General features: G+C 39.1%; 1 protein-coding gene across 15 annotated transcripts in view; it reads right to left on the bottom strand.

Moving 5' to 3' along the window:
* EPB41L2 (erythrocyte membrane protein band 4.1 like 2) overlaps window positions 1-27,654 on the bottom strand; it is a 120,967-nt gene that overhangs the window by 23,948 nt on the left and 69,365 nt on the right. For all 15 annotated transcript variants that reach the window (XM_048490789.1, XM_048490679.1, XM_048490670.1 and 12 more), the window contains exons 5-12: window positions 27,553-27,595; window positions 16,433-16,508; window positions 13,855-14,073; window positions 12,072-12,159; window positions 9,361-9,513; window positions 7,484-7,581; window positions 5,476-5,648; window positions 2,577-2,722 (exon numbers count right to left, since the gene is read on the bottom strand). In XM_048490789.1, the coding sequence (XP_048346746.1) occupies window positions 2,577-2,722; window positions 5,476-5,648; window positions 7,484-7,581; window positions 9,361-9,513; window positions 12,072-12,159; window positions 13,855-14,073; window positions 16,433-16,508; window positions 27,553-27,595 (996 nt within the window). The remainder of the gene's footprint in view (window positions 1-2,576; window positions 2,723-5,475; window positions 5,649-7,483; window positions 7,582-9,360; window positions 9,514-12,071; window positions 12,160-13,854; window positions 14,074-16,432; window positions 16,509-27,552; window positions 27,596-27,654) is intronic.

The following is a 27,654-nucleotide window of genomic DNA, read 5'->3' as shown; positions in this document are numbered from 1 at the left end:
AGAAAGGGAATAAACATGCTGTGGATAAACTGTTTCGGCGGAGTCTACCCAGGCAGTGTGTCTCCCCTTTCTTTGCAAACAAAGTCACTTAAAATTCTCTTGTGTTAGCTTGGCATTTGGTAAAGAAATACTGGGCACCACAAGACCAGCATTTTAAATGGTTATATCAATGCTATAATATTTTTGTATTTAGGAAAGTAGGCCCAGATAAATAATTAAAGACACAGGAATGCTATGTTAAACACTTTGTCTAAAGAAAGCCTGAGGTATCTGGCAACCCATATTTATCACCTTCAGGAGTTCCATACCAAAACCATACCAGTGGGCTTACACCATCTACGTGCAGAGGCTACAGCCAATAATTTCAGAGATCATTGCAGCCTTTTAACAAACTGTCACAATGGTAGTGTTTATGGTTCAGTTTCCATCTCTCCTATGAAAATGCCAGTTCACACAAACATGGCTTCACATGAACACTTTCCAATGGCCCTATATGGTACAAAAAACAATGGGCGGAATCTATGTGGCCTAACATGTGTTCGTATGTTCTATAATCTCTTTGAGTATAGTATCTAGTAGATATATTATGTAGAAATGCACATCAATAGCAATGTAAATACAGGGAATCAATGGCCTTGAGCTAAAAGACTGAATCCACTTTTTAGTATTGAAAAGCAAATTGACATGCAAGAGCCACACAAAACGACACATCTCCTGTTCCTCAGCTTTGTCTTTAGTGTCATTAGAAATGTTCAGTACCGTTGCCTTAGGCGCCAGGTAGAAACGGGACAGAGTGACAGGAAGGGACATTATGAGGGAGAAAAAATAGACTGGAAAGCAGATAGAAGCTGAACAAAGATAACAAGAATTGAAGGTATGAACAAGCAAAAAGTAATATGAGATGTAAATCTCAGGAAGGCTAGGAAAACAAATAAACCATCATTATCAAGAAGTGAAATTAAAAGAAAACCTTTGCTCATATGGAAAGCTGGACACAGGGATTGGTTCTTTGCAATCACTATTTTAAAGAGTTCCTGTATTTATCACAAGAGGAAGAATATGGCTAATCACCAAAAGAATCATGGGTTTCAAGATAGTATGGGGCTTTTCTTTGTTTCTGCCATAGACTAGGATTTCTTTCATGGGACTGCAGTTCATATAGTCTGAGGAAGAATGGACAGATCTACCAAGATAGTCATTCTGAGAAATGTCTGAAAACATCATCGTTTCATGTATTAAGGGATATGTTTGGGAGACAAGATGAATCAGAGTAAGTGGAAAGTGATGCACATATGCAGGCTGGAAGAAGAGAAAGTAATCAAACCACAGATGCAGCTGAGACAATGTTATGAGTGTACGTTTTGGGCAGGAATATATAAGAAAAGGAAGGGAGGAGAAACTGTTTGTGAACACAGTTACTCAAAAGCAGTGATAGAGCTACTACTATAGTATGGATGCCACAAACATCCAAAGTCCTCCAGCATTTCCAAAACCAGGTAACATAAAATCCAGACATTTGGCAAAGTGCTCTTCACTTTGGGACAGTAGGAGTGAAATTGCAACAGATGGAAACAGACAGATTTCAAAGTTTTTGCACAAGGTGGGAGAAGAGACAGCAGCAGCACATGTGATCAAACAATCTGGATATATCTTTCATTGCTTATTTATCTCACCCCAAGTGTTGACCTGTCCCGCCCTGCCCCTGCCTCCAAGGCCAGTACTTACAAAACAACAGGAAAAATCAGATTCTCAGGTTCATTACACACTTTCTATTTATCAATTAGCAAGCAATATCAAATGGCAAAAGTACAAATATTCAATATATAGATGATTTGACTCAAAATAGTAAACTATTTAACAGACTAGAATTTAAATTTACTAAACTCCATTCTTGTATAACTTATCCATTGTTCAAACTGGTTTAAAATGAAAATAGCTTAAGATGCTATCAACAAATTACAAAAAGAAGCATAAAGTAGTTATGCAAGAAGTAGTTTCACCACCACTGAAAACCAATTTGAATGTCCAGATTTCAAGCTGAAATTTGCTCTATACATCCATTCTATAACATATAGTTTATGTTTAAAGTTTGTGAAGTCTGAAAACTAATACACGTCATAGCTAATTTTGTGCTCCTTCAAATAATTTTCTGTAGTAGAATGTATAAGTCGATATAAAGGATATGAAACACAGTAATTAATTAAGCATGAATTGCTATTTGATCCCCTCTTCTATAATACACAAGCTTTCTAAGCACAGTTGAGTGCCAGTATAGATTACCAAGTGTTAGTAGAACGGTTCATGTTCTCCCGTTCAGCCAGAGTGCATTTCCAGATAACATACTTCACAAGAAAGATACAGATCAGTGCAACATATCTCCTCCCCCCGTTGCTCTCTCTTAGTTTCTCTCAAGTTCATAGATAGGCAGTTTACTGTGTAAGGGAAGCACTACAAATATAAATTGAAGTCATAATGCAGCTTATGCTACACTCTGGTTTGATTAAATCTCAAATACATTTAAAAATTCTACAATTTAATACAGCAAGAAAATATACAGTTAGGAACAACCAACATACCTTTCCGTCTTCGAACTGTGCCCATTTAGCCATGCCTCCATCCTCATCTCTACCGCCATCTTTTAATTTGAACTGTCCAGCAGCTTCAAAACTCCTATCACCAAAGAAGTCCTTCAGTAGGCTCTGGTCTGTGATACCTACTGGTGCTACAACAAAAGAGATTTATTTCACTCAGCTATGTAAAGACCAGTGGTCTACAGGGCCTTCATTTTTAGGATGTGGAAATGCTATTAGAAGGTTCTACTGAATTCTGCTTTCAGCCAGGAAGCAACAGGGGAAAAAAAGAACTTGCTAGGACAAGGCAAAGTTATAAACAACATATCTGAAGGAAATGTGCATTGCTAATCCAACTTGGTTTCCTAGGTATTACCAACGAAACAAATGATACATATTATAACATTCAGAAGATATAAAATATTCCTAATATGCTGTTCACATTCAGGGACGAGGAACACACCTGGCACTAACAGTTTGATATTGGCAACTTTTTATATACTGATCATAGAGAAGGGGCTTTGAGACCACTACTGGAATTAGAAGTATCTGAAGTTATGTATGTATAAAGAGTTTAAGTGTCCGAATGCATTTCAAAGAACTATCCAGAATTTTTGTACTTCTACACTGGTCCACTATTCGTCTCATTAATCTTTATGGGTTAACTTTCTGTATTATTTATAAATAAGTTCAAGTTTACATATGAAATTTGCGAAACCTAAAATTTACTCTATTCAGGAAAAAAATCCATGGGCAGATGCATTAGAAGCTGCTACAAGAAATCTCTCAGTTCTGAAGGAGTTTGAAATTTTAGGGATTGGGGAAGAGATCTGATCATTGCTATTGCTCCTTTATGATGTAGAAGCATGAGTTTGGTATAAAGTCTTCATTAGAGGCAGAAAGACAAGTGAAACTTGGGATAAGGTGGGAGAAGTTGAACAATTAAAAAAATACATTAGTTGCATTCCCTATTTCTGATCAACTGCAATTTCAGGAGACAGAGGCCCAGTTCACATATCATGTTCTTTATTCCAAACTAAAGGTGTCCTCTAACAAGATATGCCTTGAGGAACAATTCAATTCTGTCCCAGTTTTTCTCCTCCAGAAAAAAATGAATAAAGATGTTTCAAAATTCACATCTCTATGCTAGCTGTACTTGCTTGATTCAGGTATGAAAGCAAACTCAGGTAAGAAGGCAAACAGAGAATTAAATCAATATACAAGCTAGTGGCATATTCCTCTAGGCCTCTTCTAAAAATTACTATTGTGAGAGAGGTAATCACAATTGCAGTGGGGCACAGAGGAAAAGGCAAGGAAAAGAGACAACGACCATTGGTTACCCACAGTGATGGGTCCTTCTCTGAGTGACAAAGGTCATCTTGTTTGTGATTCTCATCAATTATCCAGGAAGGCAGGAACAAATTAACTTTTTCCTGTAGGAGTCACCCCTCCTTCTTCAGTTTAGAAAACTCTGAACAGGTGTATAAACTTTTTAAACTAATAACTCACAATAACTGCATAGAAGCGTAAGATGAGAAAAGAACAGTAACAGGAAATTATGAATACAGATGTAGAATGTAGATGACAACTGTAACTAAGAATCTAGGTTTAAGACCAGATTGTAACCTTGTCAAGGGAAGGTCAAGATGTCCCCCATCGCTCAGAGGACTCTTCACGGTGAGTAACCAATGGTTATTCTCCCTCTGAGCAGAAGAACATCTTATGGGATCTCTCCAAGCTGTGACCTGTGGCTATGCTCCTAAGTGAGCTATGATCCTTGAAAGGGGAACAATGTTTTGTGTCCTGTAGGCTTCACTAATGCGTTGCCTCAGACATTTGCTAACTGTTACAGGGTAAATCATGGAATCCCTGGCTGGAATTATGAACACGGCATCGCTCCGCCTAAGGGCTTGGGTTCTCAAAATATAGGCCCATATCTTTTCTCTGGAATTGGGACAGAATGACAGAAGATAAATTTCCTGTTGTCTGTGGAATTTTGATTTGATTTTAGGGCACAACAGTGGGTGGTGTGAACTACAAGCTTGTCCTTATAGAATGCACACAGAGAAGAATCCACCAACAGGGCATTCAGTTCAGATATGCATCTGACAGACGGAATATCATAAGAAAATGGTTTTCATTTGTAGGAACTTCAATGAGGTTTCCCTTATTGATTCAAACAGAGGCTTTGTCAGACTAGTCAGAACTGCGTTAAGTTTCCACTTTCCAGATACTCTACCAGTTACCAGGATAAATTCAAAGTTCTGTCACCTACAAAACCTTAATGGCATTGGGCACATGTACCTGTAGTACCACCTGTCCAGCTATGTTCGGAAGTGACAGATTAATTAATCAGAACAAAGCCTCCTGAAGGTGCCACACTGCAAACAGGTAAAATTGGCAACCTGCCAACACATTCCGTATGGTGGCTCCCACATTATGTAATAGTGTGCCTGAAGCTATTAGGAAAAATTTTGCAAAGTGTGTAAAATGGGCTTATTCAGAGGTCATTCTTGCAGAGTTATGGTATGATGTATCAGGTTGGCAGATGACCTCTGTTTAGCATAATGAGCTTGGTTCTTCTTCTTTTCAATCCCAACACCACTGCATTATTTTGCTTTACTAAGAATCTTTGCTATCAGACTCAAAGGTTATCATATGTTGTAATCAGCTTGCTGACCGACTGAATAACCTTGTTTTACTAGGAATCTTTGTTGTTCCATTCAACGTTATCATTCAAATGTTGTAACTTAGTTTACTGATTGACTGAATAGTTAACAACTTACACAAATAAAATAACCAGAAATAAGAGAGAGATGTTATTCAGTAGCATTCCTGCCTAAATCAAATATTATAGGGTTGGTGCTTCAGGAAACAAACAATAAGGAAACTAGTTATGTCTTACCACCATCAAGACTCCTGGAGACACGTTTGCTTGAGGTGCGTTCAAAGTAAGGAGCCGGTCTGTCTATGAGATTGCTAGCCTGGCGTGTCTGTGATTGCGTACGTCCACTGTAGCGGAACTTTGATCCCAATGTCAGGAACTTGGCTTTTGGAGGCTGTTCTGGTGATAACAGTCTTGGAATACAAGAAGAATAAAGCCAATGTATTCTACTACAAAGAATACTACTACTACTATTACTATTAATATTACAAAGAGGTGCCCACTAAATTAAAGTAGACAGGATCAATAATGTTTTAATAACCAACAAACTGTGCTACACACATATATAATTATATTCAAAAAGTATTTGAGTATTGGTTTACTAACATTACTGGTTACAGCATGCTGCTAACTGGTGGCCTGGTCTATATACCCTTATTCTGAGCGAATCCTATGCCTGACATGATTTATCTAGAAATGCGTGAATGCGGTATTGGCTTCAGTTCTACTCATATGGCTGCATGCCATGGACCAATCTGGTTTGTGAAGGAAGACGAATACTCATCAGAGGAGGAGGAGGACAACCCATCCCCAAGTGCCTAAACAGACATTCCCAGTGAGTGTCTCAGGGCCTTCCCAAACGGACCCTGAATTAGTATCTGTGCTGCCCTCTAAGCCAGCAGCCCTTCAAGCCAGGAGGTTCCAGCATGAGCTCATCCACTCCCAGAACCACCACAGTCTTCTCAAGGACCAAGGAGCAAAGAAGGCAAGGGATGAGGTTGTACCAGGTGCAGGAATGTGAGCTTGGCAGAGGCTTCAACTGAGAGAATGCCAAGGGAAACCAGTAAGTAGTGGCCATTACTACTCCACAAGAGTAAAGGAGCTGTTTGTAGAGAGAGGCTCAGTATCAGACCAGCCTCACCTGCATGGAAAAGCCATATATAAGGCTGAGATGAGGCTAGAGCCAGTGTAGGATCAGTGTGTCTTGCTTGAGATGATTGAGACTGATCCCAAATAGTCAGATGATAAAAAACTTAAGCTCCCACTTTATCCCCTGTTCATTCACCATCACCCCTCCCCCCACAACTAGAAATGAAGCAAACAACACTACTGTTTTGGGTGCTTTGCTGCACCAAAGCAGCACTGCTACAATACTTCACAGATTAAGTGGAGAAAGCTGGACCAGTGAGGAAAGTGTAACGTATGAAGCCATAACCTGTCTTCAAAACCCACCGGCAAGGTTATCATTGTAGCCTTGACTAGTAATAGTTCTTCGGTCATTCCCAGCTTTAGAAGGCTGTTGCGGAAACAGAGGAAGATAATCTGTTCTACAGGCCAAGTTATTATTGGGGAAGCTATTGATTTTGGTGTGTGTGTGTGTGTGTGTGTGTGTGTGTGTGCGTGTGTGTGTGTGTGTCAGAGCTATGTAAGGCCCAATACAAAAAAATTCTCTGTATATAATCAGATCTCCTTTCCAGTGAAGTTTCAGTTATCCTGGTCACCTCTTTGCTCTTCTGCAAAGTTTTTCTTGGGGACCACACATGGTACATTGATTTCAAGAATGCATGCTAACCATCTAAAAAAATTTAAAGCTGTCTAATTTGAATTCTTTGGGGAAAAAAAGGAAATGTACACACAATCATTATTCTATAGAATTCTTCCTCACCCCAGTGCATTAAAAAAGTTTTTTTTAATTGTGTATATTTAACGGAACCATACTGAGAATTGAATTTAAAATACTAGAGTATAGGATACCCTCAGACACTGGTTATAAACTCAGAACATGTGTTGCTTTTTTAAAAGGCCGAACTAGGCAATGATGAAAGACACATGAGCAGAATTTGTTTTTTTAATAATGCAATATGCACAGGAGACCTCAAATCTGATCAGTGCAACATTAGGGCTGAAAAAGTGCTTAATCTGTATTAACATTTCCATGAGCAGAATTTTCCCCCTAAAGCCACTTTCCTCCTTGCAGGGGAAGGATATTGGGGCCACATAAACAATCATTAGAAATATAAAATGTTACCTGTAAAATGTATGGTGTTCCACACAAACCTTCCATAATCTCTTCGCAGCTCGATGATTTGGCAGCTTGAACCCAATAGTACTCTCAAACTGTTCCAGCTGGAAAGATTTGGTAGACCAAAACTTAACAAATTGCCTGAAAGGCATGCCATTGGCCTGCCAGTTAAGACCTATCCCTCATGGCCAGTTCTGTGTGCCCCTGCACACAGATGTGAGGCAGGTGGCAACCAGGCACACAGCATTTTCAATAGTGGCACATCATTATGGAATGCCTTTCCTTTGAGGCTTGCCTGGCCCCACATGGCTTTCTTTCAGATTTTAGGTTGAAACAGTACTGTTTATCCAGGTTTTTAATTAGAATGTTTATTTTTTTAGCACTGTTTCAGTCTGGAAACCTATTCTGAGCCATCGATGGTCTGTTTTCATGGTCCATGATTTTTATGCTGGATTTTAATTAATATCTTTTACTGTTTTGTTTTTATTATTTTAATACTGCAAGCTGTCTCAGGTAGGTTCATAAAGTAGTGGCATAACAATTTTCTAAACAAATAAGATGCTAACAGTTTAGACATGTAATTATTTGAATTAATACAGCATACAGAATGATTTATTTCTTAAGACAAACTCAAAAGTTTTTGTATTTCCATAGCAATTGCACCACCTAAATTACACATGGCGACCCCCACTCTTCCTGGACCACAAGATCGTGTACCACTGACAAGGTAACATTTTCATAGCCTTTTTATATTACTTGATATAGTATTTGCCATTTATTTTTCCCCACATTCAAGCAGTTCTGACAGAGCCTTCATACTATTTCAAAGATTTTCAAAAAGTAGGATAAATGTTGCACTAAGAACATGACTTTCCTTGTACTGAACCAGGCCACTGGGTTATGAAGTCAACATTGTCTGCTGTTAACTGGTAGCAGCTCTCCAGGGTCTCAGGTAGGTCTTTCACTACCTGATCATTATTTCACTAGAGATGCTAAGGACTGAACTGCATGCATAACAGATGCTCCATTATTAATCTTCACATAATACAACAGATGCTAAAAATGTCTATTAGGTATTTTTAATTTGATATTACTTAAACTTCTATCCAGCATATATTTTGACAGATCATGAAAACGGAAAGATGTACGAGTAACCAGCTGGTATGACTGCCACTTCCTCTAAAGACTGTTCAGGTGTTATTGCAATGAGCACTGAAAGAACTTCAGACATGCTTGTGCAATCCCTGATCCAAACTCTCCTAGAGAAACAGTTACTGCCAGATTTATCTATCGCATCTGAACTGGGAAAGTACAGTTTGCACTTGCCCTGTAAACTGTGGATCCAAAATATAAGCAAACTACTGTTTGTTACAAACTTGGAAATTAACAAATTACAACACAAATGAGAGGAAATGGGATTATGTGAACAAATCTGAAATTCCTTCAAAGCTCCTTGGCTGCCATTCAATCTGAACCAAGCAAATGTTTTTGACTTTCAGAAACTGAAGTATGTGCAGTGCAATGAAACAACTATTATGTAACTTTGATTTAAAGTAAGTTAGCAAAAATTTCCCTATGCTGCCTTGAGTTTAAAGTTAAATGTTAAAAATCTAGACATTCCCAGCAGTAACTGTGACCCCATTCATGTAAACCAAGAGCTACAAAGCAACTGCTTTAAGAGCAGGACAGTTTATGACTTCACATAGCAAGTATGCAAGCAAGTGTTGCTTATTTTGCCTGTTCACCATTGTGGAGGTACACTGAGCACTTAACCATCTAAACCACTTCAGCTGACTGGAGTTGGTACGTGCAAACAAAACCAATAGCAGTTCAAAGATGCTTATAGTCTCCTAAACGGTAAGTTCAGACAGCCAAATGCTTACCTCAGTTGGCCTAACTTTAATATAGAAATTGCTGCGTTTATAAGAGATCTTCAAAATTTTCGGCCAGGCAAAACGGTTTATTCGGAGTCTGTCCTTGTAAATAAGTAGCCCATTGGCACACACGCCAAGCATGATGTCCACACCTTCAGAATCCTAAAAAGACATTTGTAACTAATTTGTCATAGGAGTTCAGAAACATTTATTTTTTCTTATTTATTTAAAATACTTATATATCCACCTATCCACTCAGTGAAAATTAGTGAAGCAAGAGAAAAAAGTGAGGGAGAGAGGGAGGGAGCCCTTTAAGAATAAAAGAAAAAATACCAATGAAAAGGATACTGAAATAGCATATGAAATGGAACAAGAAATGAAATTTAGTTTCCACAAAATTTCCACCAGTATTAGAGTTCTTGCATAAGCAGAAATTTAAAAGAAAAGACCACAATAGCTGCTTATGCTAAGTCAAAGTACTGCACTTCTATTTACATTTCCACTAATTTAAGATATTTTGCAAAGTATTTTCTGGGCAAGATAATATATAGAGATGAAAGCACAGGGTACTGCACAACTGCAATGCTTTTACAGCCAAACCCAGAGGGTGCTGCAGCCAGTAACAGCGCTGCTGTCGTGCCACTTCACCACCTCCAAAGGACTTCCAGGTGGCGTGGAAAGGCATGCAAAACAAAAAACTCTGGCAGCCTGAAAAGCACGCATAGGGCAAAATGTCTGGGAGGAGTCCGTTCCCAGGCTTAAAGCCCAGAGGAAACCAACTAAAGTTGATTCCACCTCTGGGAACGCCCCTAACCCACTACCAGTCGGGCCACCATCCTCCATTACAGTGGCACGGTTCTGGGGGAGACAGTCTCTTCTGGGTTGGACACTGTGGAGTTGTGCAGCACCTGGCTGCTGCCCTGTTTGTCCTCCTTGCCAGTGTAGGTGCTACTTAGACTGGCAAGGTGGGCAAAAGTGTTGGTGCAGGCGCGTGCACACCACTTCCAGGATGCACTTTGCCCTCCTCCCTTCTGAATTGGGCTGCCTGTCTGTTTATACTTCTGCAATGCTTGATTCAGATCCCTCTGGCAGAGTTGGCTCCAGCAGACCAAAAGGGAAGGATGGCATCAGTCAGCACCTGAGGATGACATCAGTCAATAGTGGAGTGTGGTACGTGCGTCACTGCCCAAAAGCCAAGGTGTATGGTTGCTAAGAGGTTGCTAAGAGGAAGGAGCCTGCCTTCTGTATGGAGCTGTCAACTTTCAGATAGAGCCTGCTGATCTCTTGAAACTACCATGTGTATCCAGATTACAGTGATCAGTTCCTATGGAGAAAATGGCTGCTTTGGAGGGTGAACTACGGTATTACACACTACTGAGGTCCCTCCCCTTCCTAAATCTCCCCTTCTTCAGGTTCTGTGTCGAATCTCCAAGAATTTCCCAAACTGCAATTGGCAACCCTACTTCTAGGGCATGGTGATTAACTGAGCGTTCTGACAATCAACTGTCAGATAACAGATTTTTTTTACTTTAATTCAATTATTTCTTGCATTACTGGAACCAAAATATCATTACAAATTGTGACTCTACAAGTCTACCCCTCATAATGAGGTGAGCAAAATTATTGTTCTTAGGGTGCATACTGACAAAGTCAAAGTGAACCCCTCCCCTGAAAAAAAATACTTCATTAGTATTTTCTGAGGGGTATCCTTCCAAAAATGGTGGCAATGAAAGGGAACCAAAAAGTAGATCCGAAATAATGCTGATTCAGGTCCCGCTACCATTTTTTTTAAATTGTGGGGAATTCCCTCTCATCACTTACCTGCTGGCTGAATGGGTCTTGGAGACAGGAGGTGGTGCAGAGCTGAATACTGGACTTGGCTGGGCCCAGCAATTAGTTCTGCATTGCCCATGCCACCTTCAAAGACCATGTGGGCTTGGAGGCAGAAGGCAGCATGAAGCTGGACACTGGGATTGGATCTGCCGGGCCCATTCAGCTGTGCTCTGTCTCCTCCAAAGTCCACATGGGCTCAGAGGTGGCATTCAGAAGTGCAGAGCTGAATGCTGGCCTCAGCTGGGGAAAGCCCAGACTTCAGGTCTTCACCACCAGCAGCCACTAAAACCCATGTGGAGCTTAGAGGCGTCTGGAATTTTTCAGGTTTAGGCTTAATAGATCTGAAAAAAATCGAATACTCCCCTCCCAAAAGCCAACCCTGCCCAATACAAGAATGGAGATTCAACTTAAAAAATGTCCAGGTCTCTCAAACCCCCCAAAGTCTGAAAAAGTGGTGCACACCCCTAGCTGCAATGTCAGCAACACAGAAAAAAGGTAAGTCTTTTAAATAATATTAAATTATATATGCTGATGTTTAAGAAAAATCTATTTACAGCCCACCCAGAAATACTTCAAGTTACTTGATGTGGAAAATGTCATTCTTCCCTCTGCACCAAATTCAGCATGGATACATAGAGTACATAGTTGTTTCTGTTGTTATTACCTTCACGTAATAAGATCACAATCTCCCCCTTCCTTAGAAATTGGTGCTGCAACTGAATGCAAAAAGACTAATGTTGTGGAGGGACTGCAGTACATACTTGTGCCACTTTTCCAATCCAATATTGGTTTCTTTGTTTCACAAACATCATCCTAAGAAATAGTGTAAAGGAATTTTGGAGTACTCATGTCTAATATATATCTTTCATAGAAGGAAAAGCCAATACCTTGGCATGATGTAAATCTACTCCATACATAGAAAGCCTTTTCGCATTTTCTAAGAATTGGGTATCTGCCTGTGCTGGTGTCAAGTCTCTGGAAATATTGAAGGAAGAAATAAAAGTAAAAAGGCAAAGTCACCATGTATATCCTCATAAGAAATGCCTTGCTAGATCAAAACAAAGAAAATGTAATCAAGAATTCTGTAGTAAGTCAGATAAATATCTTTGAAAGGCATAACGGTAATGGCCATCCTGCTTATTCCAAGCTTCTAGTACTAAGAAGAAGAGGAGGAGTTTAGCTTTATATCCACCCCCCTTTTCTTTCCTGTAAGGAGACTCAAAGGGGCTTACAAACTTCTTTTCCTTCTCTCCACAACAGACACCTTGTAAGGCAGGTGGGGCTGAGAGAGTTCTGAACAAACTGTGACTAGCTCAAGGTCACCCCACAGGCATCATGTGTAGCAGCAGGGAAACATATCCAGTTCACCAGATAAGAGTCCACCACTCATGTGGAGGAGAGGAAAATCAAACCTGGTTCTCCAGATTAGAATTCACCTGCTCTTGACCACTACACCACGCAGGTGTAAGTAACATAGTGCTTCATCCTGTGAGAGAACTCTTAACTGGCTGAATGTATGCTTAGAAATACACATGCAGTATTATAGTTAGACACAAATCTTAACAGTATTCTAACACAGGCTCATTCCACACAGACCACTTAAAATGTCTTGCAAACATTTAAAAAAACAGTTTGGGCTTTTTTCTTCAACCCTGTGCGGGAAAATAAAGCATTTCAGGACAAAACAGTTCCTTTTCCCTGCCTGAAGCCTGCCTGAAGTTTGTCAGTTTCATTTTCAAAGTTGTTCCCACCATTTTGTGCTGCTGCAAAGATTCTCTGAGGTGGTGTTCAGCAATGCAAAATATGTATTTATGATACAGATTATACTTATATCCCGCATTATGCAGGTATGGAAATATTTTAAGCAAATAACAGAACAAAGATCGTGAAAGTTTGTTTCTATTACATCATGTTCAGACAAGCTTCTGGTGGTAAGCTTCTACTTTTATGGAAATCCTTACCTGGCATCTATCCTTTCAATTCCAAAGGATGCAGAGGCATTACCATAATATGCTCTCTGACCTAGTGCTTTGCTTAACTGCCACTGAAACTTAGGGTAACTCATAAAGCCCTTGATGTGGAAACATGAATAGGATTCATGTCTTGTTATACAACAAAAGGGCCATCTTATGTTTGCAAACTAACCCAGCAGTACACATACACAAAACTTACACAACAAATTTTGGAAAGCCCAATACTCTTTGCTTTTAAAAGGTTTCTGATTTTAACAAGATTTAAAATTAAAAAACCCTAGCAAAATGCCTTACAGTACAAACCTATACAGAATTGTAGCCCATTGACTCGACTGGATTTAGAAGTGTGTTAACTCTGTTTAGAATTGTGCTGATAGATGTCTTGCAACCACGGTTACAAAAGTTCATCTTCCTGTTAATATGTTTGAGTTCTATATAAATCTCTCTATCCAAAAGTGTTCATTGCTATTTTTATTGGCTAAATAAATGGACCCACCTTTGGCTGACTTTTAAAAGAGAGGTCTACTGAGTCTTTAACAAAGAACAAACTCTTTCAGCTCTAGCTCTGCCAAGTTTTCTAAAACAAGGGCTTAAAGAAATAGAAAAGGAATTCTAGCTATTAAGGTTTCCACCCACTATCCTCTACAACATCCTGCTAACAAAGGGAACATAACTCAGACCTCAAGAAATAACATACCTGTGTGTTTTGTGCAACTCTACTACCTTTTCCTCCATCTCTTTTGTCTGGTTGGGTGCAAACTGGAATTCCCCAATATAATCACTGTTGTGCTCCGCTGTATCATAGTCCCCTAGTTCAGCTTGCAGAGTATATGAACCAAGCAGAGCATGAGTCACAAAAGAACATGGTAGGCGGCCAGAAGCAATATCCTGACGAAGCTGTAAGCACAGGAAGTACCTGAAAGAGACAGGGGATTCAGGAGACACATTGTGTTTTCGACAAGTTAGGAAAGCTAAGAGATGTAAGTGGATTTAATTGATTATTTAAGGAAATTAGACTTTTTAAAAGTAAAAATATCTTGAACAGGAACACACAGTGCAATCCATTACTCAATTAATGTTAATAATCATTTTTTGAATTGTCCTAGCACAAACATTGTCTTCTTTCAGGACAAAAGAAAAAATGCACATAGATATAGGTCAATCTCATATTCTGTATTACTTTATGTAATAACCAAGCCAGGATACAGAACAGCTTTAAATGTTAAATTATGTTTAAATTATTAAAAATATGGCTTTCAGTCATTTGAAAATAAAACTTTCATATTCTGAGAAGATGATCAAATAAATAATATACATATGAAATAGCAAAGTACAACAGGATTTTTTAAGGAAATTTAAATGCCGTCTCTCTAGATAAGCTTGAGGTTGTTCACAATAACAAAATCAAACACCACAACAAAACAATTCAGTAAAACAAATCACATAATAAAATAATTCAATGTATTGGCCAGTAGTATGTAATAAATATAAACAGATAGATAAAATATGCCAATAAAATCAAGCAAGCCAATTAAAACATCCAGGGCATATAACAAATTCAGCAGTGTAAAATGATATTTATAGAAGCTAAGCAAAGACTGTAAGCTATGGTCTAGCTAAGACTAGACCATAAAGCTTCCAAAAAGAACCCACAGGTTAAAAGTCTGGGTAAAGTGAAAGGTTTTGTCTGTTACCCAAAAGAGGGAGAACATTCCAAAGGCAAGGTATTGTCATCAACCTGCAATCGGTCACACCCCTGCAATCGGTCACCACCTGCTTTACCGCTATCTGCAAGCAGAGGCACCGAGAGCAGGGCTTGAGAAAAGGATCTTGAATGATGTGCTGGATAATGCAAGAAGCATCAGTCCTTCGGGTACCTCATCCCCAGCCAGTTTATGGCCTTATAGGTAAGGACTGGCATTCTAAATTGTGCTTGAAAACAGATGTATAGCTGCTATAGGAATAAAATTATACCCTCTGATTTCCATTTGGTAATGTTCTTCCAAAATTCTTTATTATTTAGCTGCATGTCAACACATCACTCTTTTTTTGAAAAACAAATCAACATAGCTATTAAATCTAATAAATCCCAAGTACTGGCAAACTGGGACATAAGAAAGGAAAACAGTCTGGCAGTGTTACTCTTCTAATTCATTTAATTGTTTAAAATATCAACTAAATAGTTTAGCCGTAAGAATAAAAGCTCATGACTCAAAGTTTTCAGCACAAGCTGTTTACATCGTACCCAGCCTACTAATGACATGTTTCCTCCATGGAGTTCTAGACTTTTTCCTACCCATTTTCAAAAATATTTCCAAGCACCTTTTGCTGCATTGCTTTTTGCTGAAATGTTTCAAAGCTACCTTTGTCCACAATGTGATCATACTTGAAACGATTTTTCTTTCCCGTCAAAATGGTATCCACGTGCAGTTACAAAACCTCTCCTTCAGTGCTTGCTCCACTGTTTTTTGGGTCTCTCACCTCAGTCCTTCCCCCTCTCCTTCCAATTTTTATTATTTCATTTGTTCTCCTTTCCACATCCCCTCCCTCCGGTTTGGTAGTATTTACTGAATCAGCAAAGCTATGAATCTTCACTACAGCGCATGCATTTTAAAAAGGGAGAAAAATTACAGCAATCTGGAAACAATGTTTCAAGGAGGAGAGTGCAAGCAGACTTTCGAGGTAAATTATGGGACAAAAAACACCTTCAAACTGGGGTAAATGCAATGTGCGGAAAAGGCAGTAGACAATATAGCACTTCTCCAGACAAGTATAGAAATACAGATATGAATGTGATCAAGGCAAATCATTCCAATGTGTGGTATCTTAGACCACCTCAAAATATATCCCATTTGTTGAAAGTCTTTTTTTTAAAAAATAGGGGAGATGTTCTACCTCCTTTCATGCCACACTTGGTTTGAAAAGACATGTTTCATGTTTTATTATTTTTTTTCCTTTTCCTCAAGGCCTTTCATCAATTATTAACAAAGTTCCAATAAATTCATCTGAAGAAATCATTAGCAAACTAGTTTTACTTGCTATTTTAACTTCCATACTATTGTGGATTTCAGCCAAAGAAAGACACCTTGGAATCCATACCCAAGAGATATTACAGTTAGAACATGCACATCCTAAACAGAGGTTACAAACAATGGTGAAAATCTGTGCTTCTTGGCCATGATATCCTTTCCATATGATTTAAAATGTCAGATATTCTTCCCTGATAAATATAATAAATATAATTCAAAATAAAGTAGATATGGTTGGAAACATACCGTGTAATGTCCTCTGTTAAAAGTGAAGGATCAGGTGGATAAAATTTCACATTAAAGGTGAATAGCCAAGGTAAATCTGCAATCAGAAAGTTTGATGAGAAAAACAAGAGCAGTCATACCTAATGAAAATTGTATAGAAAATACCATACAATGGGATAGAACCAGCACAAAGGCCCTTTGGTCTTTCTGGATCTCTCCTTCCTCCATCATCCATTTCCAACCCCAGAAAAATGTATTTGGGGGGTGGGGTGTCACTGGAACCTTCTGGAATCATAGCCACATGGGTCAGAAAATTGCTATGGGCAGGGGGAAGGAATTATTAATCAATCTATTCTGTCTCATCTATTAGAAGAACTCTGCCTACACAAGAGACAGGACAGAACTATTTTGCCCCTTACTTCCTCCCCATGGCAACCTTATGGCTTTTATTCCATGTAGATCTCATGAACCCAGTTTCCTGGGAATGGAAAGGGGAACTGGGAGGAGGAGAGAAGAAGGACAAACCATTGCTACTAGTGCTTTCAGCTGACTAGATTGTGGGATTCAACCCAATGAGACAATGAATTTACCCATTTTAATTCTACAAAATTGCAGATATCACCTATATGCTATGGTACACTTCATACTAATGAAGCAGTTAAAAATAATTGTTGCATTTAAATCCCATCCTTCCTTCAAGGAACTCAGGGTGGCATAGATGGATCTCACCTCTAATTTAGCCTCACAACTGCACTATGAACGGGTTAAACTGAGAAAGACTGGGCCAAGGTATCCCAGTTAGCTACTTGGCTGAGTAAGAATTATCCTGTTATCACGGCACTATTTTTAACTAATGTAATACCATTTTTTCTGTATTATGTCTGTCCTCTGTATCATGTTGTACCCATTTCTGTACTCCTAGTCCACAGCTGTGTCATATGATGTTGTCTGCATCACCTTACACTATGTAATCTATTCTGAATCTTATTAAGAAAAGTGGACTATAAATGCGGCAAATAAATATGTATTTAAGCAAGCATTAAAACCAAGGTGGTGCACAGTTCAAACTTTAGCATGATTATCAATATATCTCATTCTCAACATGGCCCTATCTATGGTTATTTAAATCCAGAAAATGGAATCATGAACAGAAATGACAGATCTGTATACAAACCTGAGAAAAACCCAAGTTCACAGAAAAAGCTGCAATCTTGAAAAAAATTCACTGGGGGTTAACCCACCTCCCCCCCCCACAGAAGCAGCAACTGAACCTTTAGAGATGAATGCTCTCAAAATTCTCAGCAGCCATCTTGGGGGTTGCTACACAACATCATTACCAGCTTTCACACCTTGGTTTCTGTCAGTAAAAGGCTACTTAACTCTCCAGGTCCACCCCTACCCTTCTGCTCAGCAGCAGAGACTCAATGGGGCCAGTCCCAGCGGCAATTTGTGCAACTCACCAAGGTACAGCAGAGTCCAGCAGATGACTTGATTCCACACAAGTCACCTGGGCCCACCAGCAGCCTCCAAACAACTTGCGCAATTCAGCCCAGCCTGGGAGTGGCCACCACACAACTTGCTAAACAATGACTTCTGCGTCTTGGCCAGACTTTTCCCAGGGTGACAGGGGGAAGAAAGGAGAGAAAGCTGAAAACCAGTGTGTTGTAGTGGTTAGACTGCTGGACTAGGATACGGGAAACCCAGGTTCAATTCCCTACTCTACCATAAAATACTGCTGAGTGACCTTGGGCTTTCACAGCCTAATGGTGGCGAACAATTGGCACTCCAGATGTTATGGACTACAATTCCCATCAGCCCCTGCAAGCATGGCCAATTAGTCATGCTGACAGGAGCTGATGGGAATTGTAGTTCATAACATCTGGAGTGCCAAAGGTTCGCCACCACTGCATTGCCTCACAGGATTGGTATGATGAGAAAGTGGAAGAGAGGAGAATTATGTGAACTGCTTTGCATCTCCATTGAAGAGAATGGTGGGATTTAAGTGACATAATAAAGAGTATATAATGTAGTAATAAATAAATAAAACTGAAGTATGGGGGAAAGGTAAAAGAAATGTTGTTTGGACAGTGGGAAGAAGGAAATGGGGAGAGGATAAGATGGCTGCCATAAGGAAAGAGGAAACAGTGTGGTGAGTGGGATACAAATGAAAATTAAGTTATTCTTGCAAGTCCTTGAGGATTCCCTGCTTGTAATTTGTATACTTCATTGGCTTGTACCTGTATGGATCAGAAGTCAGATGGGTAGCCAACTAAGATATCAACAGGACAAAGAACAGCCCTTCATGGTCCTAACACTCTTTCTGATTCATGACTGCAAGTAGTACACAAATTTGCACAAAGGTCAAAATTTGCTCAAAGGTCAAATAACTTTATTTTTCTTCTAGTTCTTTATGTAAACCAGGAGAACATCACCTCTAAGAGTTCTTTTCGGGACAGTGAAAATAACTTTAAAAATCTGTTTGTGATGAGAAATCTGGCCCTGTGGGTTGCATAGCCAAGTTTATCTACATTTTTCATTATATATATAGTCTGAACTTTTAAAATGATACATTCTCCTCCAATTGAGTCATTGTTTAGTGCTTAATGCCAACACTTCTGGTTAAAATTTTAGACAATATTTCCAAGAAATGAGCTACGTGAAGCTTGCAGCACATTAAGTAATGATGCCTGAATAATCGATGGCAATATTAAAATACCAGTTGTTTCAAAAAGAAGCACAGAGAAAATCACTCACTTAACATAGAGAGAATCGCTTATTAAAATCATGCACTACAATTTTTAAAGAATATGTTCATCAAATCAACATATTTTATGAAGATATATCAAGACTATAAAAGTAGAATGGGAGGATAAGAGTAATTCTCCTTCCCTCCAACAACAGGCACTTGAAAAATGTCAGCATCGGATTTCTGAGTAAGTGTAGGGTCATGGTCAAATTGATGTTAAAGGATTTTGGGGCATTTACTTGTCACATTTGCATTAAGGCACACTCTTAAAAAAATTAATACACAATTTTAATTAAAAGTCTCCCAGATGATAAAATGATAAAAGTAGGTTAAACATTCATCCCACTGTAGAAACATACTGTATGTCATATGAGTTGGAATGGCTCAGAAGCATTTTTACTTTAAGTGTGGGAAATAATCTGTTTTATTCCTACTCTCTGCTATCATATTATACTAAAACAAAGCAAAGTATGGGGCTTGAGAACAGAATGCAGCCTACTTCTTCCCATCCTCAGTTAGACATGGTCCATCTGAAGGGGTGTTTTGCATTTTGTCATCTGTAGTATGATGCACCACATATTGATTCTACCACCAGAATACTGAAGCTGTTTGTGGAAAAGATACATTACCCAAGTTTAAGAGAAAGAAGATATATTAGAGGCAATGCATTTTTTTCTTTCATCTTTCTTTTAAACAAAGGCTCATTCCGCACATGCAGAATAATGCACTTTCAAACTGCTTTCAGTGCTCTTTGAAGCTATGCGGAATAGCAAAATCCACTTGCAAACAGTTGTGAAAGTGGTTTGAAAACGCATTATTTTGCGTGTGTGGAAGGGGCCATAGATAAAATGGCATAAACTCTCCCAAGATCTTATGTCAAGGAGATTTAAAAAACAAACAAATAGCAAGCATCTTTCGTGAATGCCACAAACATATTTTCTTCATAAACTATTCTTCCCATTCTTCATGTTCTGATCGCTACTGTCACATCTGTCTACAGCAGTGATGGCAAACTTATAATATACATGTCAGAGGTGACATGCCATGATTTTTGGGTGACATGCCAGCATTCACCAACACCCAACAACTATTCTCCCTGTTTGAGTCATTTTTGTATTTATTTGACATTTACTTATATAATACATAGCATTACACATGATTGAATTGGATTTTAAAAATAAAAAGAATTGTTTATCTTTTGTTGGGGGGAAGACACGCCAACAGAGTCAAGTTTGGCATTTTCTGAATTTTTGACATGCTGAGCCCAAAAGGTTCGCCATCACTGGTCTATAGCACAGCAGAAGATAAAGCAGACCATCAGAAAATCCTATGGCGCTGTAAAACATCCATTGCTTACAGCAGCGTATTTCAAGAAAATTGTGCCTGGGACAAGCTCTCAAATTGTGCCCCCCCCTCCAAAAAAAAAAAAAAAAACACCTGGCTAGCAGAGTGCTCTAACACTTCTTAACATGACCTCAGGAATCTCAAGTTTGATTTTTAAAAAATTTTCCTTGGCAAAAAATTAAAAGGGATCTTTTTTTCTCAGTTGCTTTATTTTTGGTTTGTCTGGCCTTGCCTTTTCTCCTTCCTCTCCCTCACTGGTATTCCCATCTCTGTATTAAAGTGTTAAGAGGTGCCATTAGAAATTTTTAAAACTGTTATTTTAGAGTTTCTAGACTAGAGTATTTAGTTTCTAGAGTATTTTAGAGTTTCTAGAGTATTTTAGAGATTCTAATTGTACTATGTATTTTAAATTGATTGTGCTTCTGGGACAGTTGCTAATTAAGAGTATCATCATTCAGCCAAGGGAGATTAGAAAGCATCATATTCCTATCCATTCTGAAAAAGCAAATGTATCTGCTCACCGAGCCATTCCCCAAAATACAAAATTCAGTAGGAAAAGGCACAGAGAACAATTAAAAAAAATTGCACCAATGAAAATAACCCATGTAGTGCAGTTGCACTGTGACAATTACATGTCAAAAATCACACAATGTACTATGGTTTTTATGCAATAAAGCAATAATTTAGCTGCAAAAAATGTTGCTGCATTGATTTACATTTTATCACTGAAAGATCATCAATCCTTTTAAATCATTGGTAATAATACACATCTGTCATTTGAACACAAAATCTGTCATAAATTCTGACTACAATAATACAAAGTTTCCAATTCCATCTCTATGATCCAATTGCGCAGCCTAAGGCTGTTCCCATAGATTTTATAGTGAACAGGAGTCCTAAAGGAAGAGCAGTGGCAAACAACAGTAATGCATCTAATATTACAGTGAATATGCCCTTATCTTGGTTCGGTTTATGCAATGAAATGAGTAATGTCACTAATGTGCATATAGTGTGATGCTCTGATATGAGTAGTATGTCAATCAGCCAAGCGTTGAAACGTCCTGTGAAAGACAGCATCAATTTCTCTTTAATCAGCACTCCATAAAACAGTGGTTCTCAAACTTTTTTGGTTTGCAGCACTGTGTAAAACATATGAAAATATAGCTGGTGCACTTTGTGCACAAAATTTAAGAAATATATTATAAAACTATGAATAAAAGTAACACACTTCAGAAAGCTATTGATAACCTTGTTTGATAAATTAAACATGGTTGTGTGAAACATAAACCTGATATTTTTTGGCAACTTTTTCAATGTTGGGTCACAAATGAGACAAACATACCCTAATTTCATCTTCAATCCACTGAAGATTTCTCTTCTTGAATTTAATGTTAGTGAGGAAAACCCTAATTCACATAGGTATGACATTAAAAAGTCATCAAAATGGACAAAGCTTTTTTAGCTACTGAAGGATATTTTTCTCCAATTAAAATCCAAAATTTTAATACAGACATCTCTTCAGTGTGGTGTAGTGGTTAAGAGCAGATGGATTCTAATCCAGGTTTGATTGCCCACTCCTCCACCTGAGTGGCTTATCTGGTGAACCAGATGTGTTTCTACACTCCTGCATTCCTGCTGGGTGACCTTGGGCAAGTCACAGTTCTTCAGAACTTTCTCAGGTCCACCTACCTCACAAGGTGCCTGTTGTGGGAAGAGGAAGGGAAAGGAGCTTGTAAGCCACTTTGAGTCTCCTTACAGGATAGGAAAGTGGCATATAAATCAAAACTCTTCTTCTTCTCCTCCTCCTCCTCCTCTTCCTTCTTCTCCTTCATGTTACATTTTTAGCCTGTGATCACTGGATATATAAGGCAGCTCTTCTTCAGATGACTTCAAACCAACATCAGATGAAATTTTCATAAATCAGTCTCGAACCCAGTCATAGTCTTCTATGTTTAATTGATGGAAAATAGAAGCTTAATATCTCCTCTAGAGTTGTCAGATTCTCAGTGATAGGAGTCATGTCTTTAATATGGGTTCTACATAGCAAATGCAACATTTCAAAATTAGCTGTTGATCTTTTTTTCCAAATTGATACCCTTTTCTGAAATGCAATTACCTTATCTTTTTGGATTTCATGGACATAACACAGCAAGCAATCTCCAAAATCCAAAAAAATCCAAAAACCTTTATTAGGCATAAAACCAGTGCCAAAAATTTCAAATACAATAAAAAGATCATTATTGCTCAACTTGCAGTACACCGAGCAAAAACATAGCAACAGCTTCAGATATTTCCACACTAGAGCTATTTAGAAGCTTAGCCATTTTTGTTTTATCAGAGAGGAGCATAAATCCTGTTGGTAACACAGTTCTCAAATTGGTTCTGATGTTGTTGTACTTTGAACAATGGAGCAGAATATGAGAAAGTGTTACAGTTGTATCAGGACAGAATTGACAGCGACGCTCATCTTGTGGAATACCAGAGAATCGACCTTGAAGATGGGCTGACGGAAAAGAGTTACACCTTGCTCTGGTCATGACCCATCTGCTATTGTAATTAATAAGTTGTTGCAGATATATAGCAGGGCTAGTTTTCTGAGGGATAATCCCAAAGACTATTGGAGAGCAAGAGCTTTGTGCTTTGCTCAGGAGAAATTGGTACTCTTGATCAAATAATCTAGACTTTAAGCGATGGTAAATCTCCGGAGCGGTGAGCATTTGTAGGGCCTCCCAAAAGAAGGCCAAGGAAAAGATCTTTTTTTCAATATGTAGCCACCATTTCGAAAGCTGAAGCTCTCTCATTTCTAACTGGGACAAACTGTTAGGGTCAGTGCAAAAACAAAGACGCAGCCAAAACTTAAAAGTTACAACCCATGCCCTTGTTTCTAATAAATGTTGCCCTGATTCCAAACAAAGAACACCATAGGGGACACAAAGCGGGGTGCAGCAAGCAATCTCACTTCTATGTATAAAATTAAATTTCTGTACTGTGAATCCATATCAATACAGATTTCTTAAATAAATGAGACTTTAGTGGTCTGCTTTTAATGAAATTAAACATTTGGACAGCTTGGTCCAGAATATTTTTAAATTCAATTCCTAATGTTTTTGAAACGAGGACCTCTCTGTGTGGAAAGCAATAAGTTATAATAACATTGGGATTTTGCTATTTATTTTACAAATGCTGAAAATCCTTTCATACAACCTACCATAGATAGAGTTCCATTTGCACAAATGCCAACACCTGACCTCCATAGAAATGCTTATTTGTCAAGGTAGGCAGTTAAAGTATCAAATATGCCTTGACCACTTATAGTACCTGGCTTTTTTCCCCAACAAAAATGGTTTATTATTTGGTCTTCATCGATAAAACAAATAAATGCAAGTAGCTGTGCTTTGTTACTGATGTCAGTGCATTTGCCAACTTGTAAAGCAAAATTTGAATTCTGAAGTTTATTCTATACATTTTCTTCTATGTCAACTCTGACAGTTATGTAATTTTTCTGTGAACTATCATTTCAGAGGGGAATTTTGTTTATTTCTTGTTCTGCTTCATTTCCTAAAACTGTTTTAACAGTCTTTCCACACACCAGAAAAATGATTGACTCTGGCAAAGAATGCAACTTCAATTTTTATGCAACCATTTAAGATTTCAGTTAAGAAGCAATTTGAGCCTTTTCAGAATCTGTTAGTCTTTTCTGTAAAATATTGGCTTACTTCAATTTCTGTTCTGGCAAAAATTTGGTACTTACACAAAATAATGAAATAAAATTTGTGTTAAGTAATTCACAGTGAAACACTAACAGAAAGGAAAATAAACCGCAGGTGTGTCCCACCAGGGAGGACTAAGAAGAAAACAGTGATTGGGAGAAACGCAAAATCAGGAAACAGGGAACACACGAGAGTAACCATCCCAGCGAGGTGCCCCATCCCAGAAAGACTGGGGAAAGTGGGCCCAGCTCCCTGCTTCGGGGTGCCAATGCTGTGCATTCTATTGGCCCCTTTGACTGCGCCACACAGCAGAGGGGGTGACCCAATGCAGACTGGTGATGCTTGGATACATGCTCCCCACACTCCTGCCAGCTTGCCTTTCACGCGCTTCCTCCCTCCTCTTGATCATCTCACCTCTCTGGCACATGTTCCCTGTGCAGTCTCTTTCTCTCAATTCCTTCCATTTCTTGTCGGGTGATCTACATGTGCTCTTCGCCAGCTCTTTGCAAAAGCATGGCAAAAGGGGCTGCTGAGGAAAACTGCCGTCTCTCCTTTTCTTTGGTAAGTGGAGACAAAGAGCACACAAAGATCACCCCATGCTGAGTGGAAGGAAGGGGGAGAAAGAGAAACAGAGAGAAGCCAACTTCCAGCACCTCGAATGTTTCAGGCACCTCCCCACATCTCCTCCCCATATATACACCTCTACCAAAGCAAAGGAGAGAAGGAGGCTTCCCTGTGCACAGGAATTCACCTAAATAAAATGGTGCCTGGGGCAAAGCACTGAAATTGCACACACACCCCGGCAAAATCAACAACCATCTTTTAGATAACTGTACAATATTAACTAAAAATACAAATCAAGTTCTTTACACAAGTTGGGGAGATCTAGCAAAGGGCTCTAGAGTGCCCACCTGAAGGTAGGAAAGTTTGCCCACTAATAACAGAAACCCAGAATAGGCCAGGGCCAATTTCCAGAGCTCAGTCAGGAAATTGGGATATCAGGGAATCGGGGTGGGGGGGGGTCTGCCTGCAGACACCAAGAGGAAAGCTGCATCCTAAGGACAGAGTAAGCTCTGGAGCACTAAAGCATCTATTGGAATAATTTTTGGTTAGTTTCAGAGTCAACCTGGTTTAGTGGTTAAGGGTGCTGAACTAGGATCTTGTAAATCCCTCACTCTCTCACCCTTGGTGACCTTGGTCCAGTTCCCTTCTCTCACCCTAGTCTATGGTACATAAAACTGTGTACACTGAAAAATATGGTCAATATACTAGATTGTATTAACAAGAAATATCTCACAAACATACATGAGCACAAAAACTGGACCTTCATCACAACGGATTCTACTGTCATTGTTCTGTCTTGCTCCCTCAATTGGTATATTACAGTTCACTTCAATCACAAAATGCCCCATAATTACCTTTCTGTACACCTGGAGCTGTCTTGTACTGAATCAGACCATTGGCCCATCAAAGTCAATATTTTCTTCTCAGGTTGGCAGCAGCTTTCCAGGGTCTCATGTGGAGCTCTTTCACATCACCTATCGTCTGGACTTTTAAACTGGAATTGTCAGGGATAGAATCTGGGATGTTCTGCATGCTAAGCAGAGGCACTTCCACTGATCCTGGGTAATGGTCAGATTGTAAGTGGTATAGTGGTTGGAATAGGATTGGCGAGTGCCAGGTTCAAATTCTTGCATAGCTGTGAAGTTTTTTGGATGCTCTCTCAGACTACCCTACTTCATACAGTTGTTGTGAGGAAGGAAGGCCTAATGGCTTCCTTGAATGAAGACACAATTCAAAATATGGAGTGTTTAGAGTCTTCTTTCCCTGCACCCAGTTTGGCATTATTTTCAGAGTTGCTACACCCATAGTTTGGTTAATGACACTCTGTTATGTAGATCTAATTCATAGAACAATTAAATTGAGGTTTGTTTCTGAAATGAAGCAGATTTAATAACCAGTAATTAAAATCTTCCAAAGTTGGAATGTGGGTAAATTCTCTCTCAATGATTGTTCTTCTCCTGCCTCTATGCATAGCAGTTTTGATGTACATAAGAAATTATAGCAAATGGAAGCAAACTATATCTTTAAGTTATGCACCATGGAACCCGTGAGGCTTAATTCACAGTTTGATTTGTCTTCCTATCTCTAAGATTTACTTCAGCTGAGCCTAATCATACATACTGTATTTAGATTGTAACTGGTGAACACTGGTCACTAGTTAGGACTAATGCGACGCAGGAGCATTCAGTGTGAAGCATTGTTGTCGATAAGGTATTGTACTTAATAATTAATAATCTGATGGATAATTTAATTAGGTTTACAAATTTCCAGTATCAACTTTTTTCCTGTATTTTTTATTTCAAATAGTGTTAATGTCACAGACAAGATCTTGATTACCAAGGCGTATGAGACAAGGGTTTATCTAGAAACCTTTAGCTTGGTTGATGGAAGTGATTTCGACACATTCTTTTAAGGACTGCTGACTGAAGAGATATTGACACGTCCTTTCTTGGCTGACTGAAGTACTACCCATATTGGAGTGTCTCATTGCATACATGGATGGCTCTTACATAGGTGACATTACTCATTTCAGTACATAGACTGAACCAGGATTTGGGCATGTTCGCTGTAATATTAGATGCATTACTGTTGTTCGCCACTACTGTTCCTTTAGAATAGCATTCACTAGCAAATCTACAGGAACAGTCCTGGGCTGAGCAACTGGGTTATAGAGTTGGTACTTGAAAATTTTGTATTATTTATTGTGGTCAGAATTTATGACAAGCTTTGTCTTTAAACGAGAGATGCATATTATTACCAATGATGTAAAAGGACTGATGATTTTTCAATAAAACAATAAAAACATTTTGGTTGGATGGCTGCTAAGGCTGCTGCACCTGCTGATCTGTGTACCTGTGGAGGAGGAAATGCAGCAGCTGGCATTGGCAGTGAGGCCGGGCAAGAACCCTGCTTACAGATGCACCCAACCCTGGCGTAGCATTTCTAAGCCCAGGGAAAAGTGGGTGGCTGGGGCAGTTGCAGTGGTGAGACACGCTGGAATAGAAGATGCAGCAGATGGCATTGGCAGTGAGGCAAGAGTCCTAAGTGCCCAGCCACTGCTGGTCAGGTCACCAGCTGCTGACAGGGCACCCCCTCAGTCACTTGCATGCCTTCCTTCTTTCATAGCAGGCTGGCCAGACGCCCTGGTCAGGAAGGCCTGCTAGTCTGCTGACCTTGAAGCTGCAGCATGGCTTCTTTGGGTAGGTCAGTGCCAGGAGGTGTCCCAACTTTCCATTTGAAGACTGATTTAACATATACCCAGACACAGAACTACTTACTTCGAATTTGCCTCTTGATTTCCTTCAAAGGATCAATCCAATTCTTTAAAGAAGAAGAAGAAGATTACTTGGGGGAAGGGGAAAGAGTGAAGCATATTTAAC

This window comes from Sphaerodactylus townsendi, linkage group LG01 (genome assembly GCF_021028975.2).
Source record: "Sphaerodactylus townsendi isolate TG3544 linkage group LG01, MPM_Stown_v2.3, whole genome shotgun sequence".
Lineage (NCBI taxonomy): Eukaryota > Metazoa > Chordata > Lepidosauria > Squamata > Sphaerodactylidae > Sphaerodactylus > Sphaerodactylus townsendi.
The sequence above is the reverse complement of the archived record's forward strand: the minus strand, read 5'-3'. Positions and strand labels throughout refer to the sequence as shown.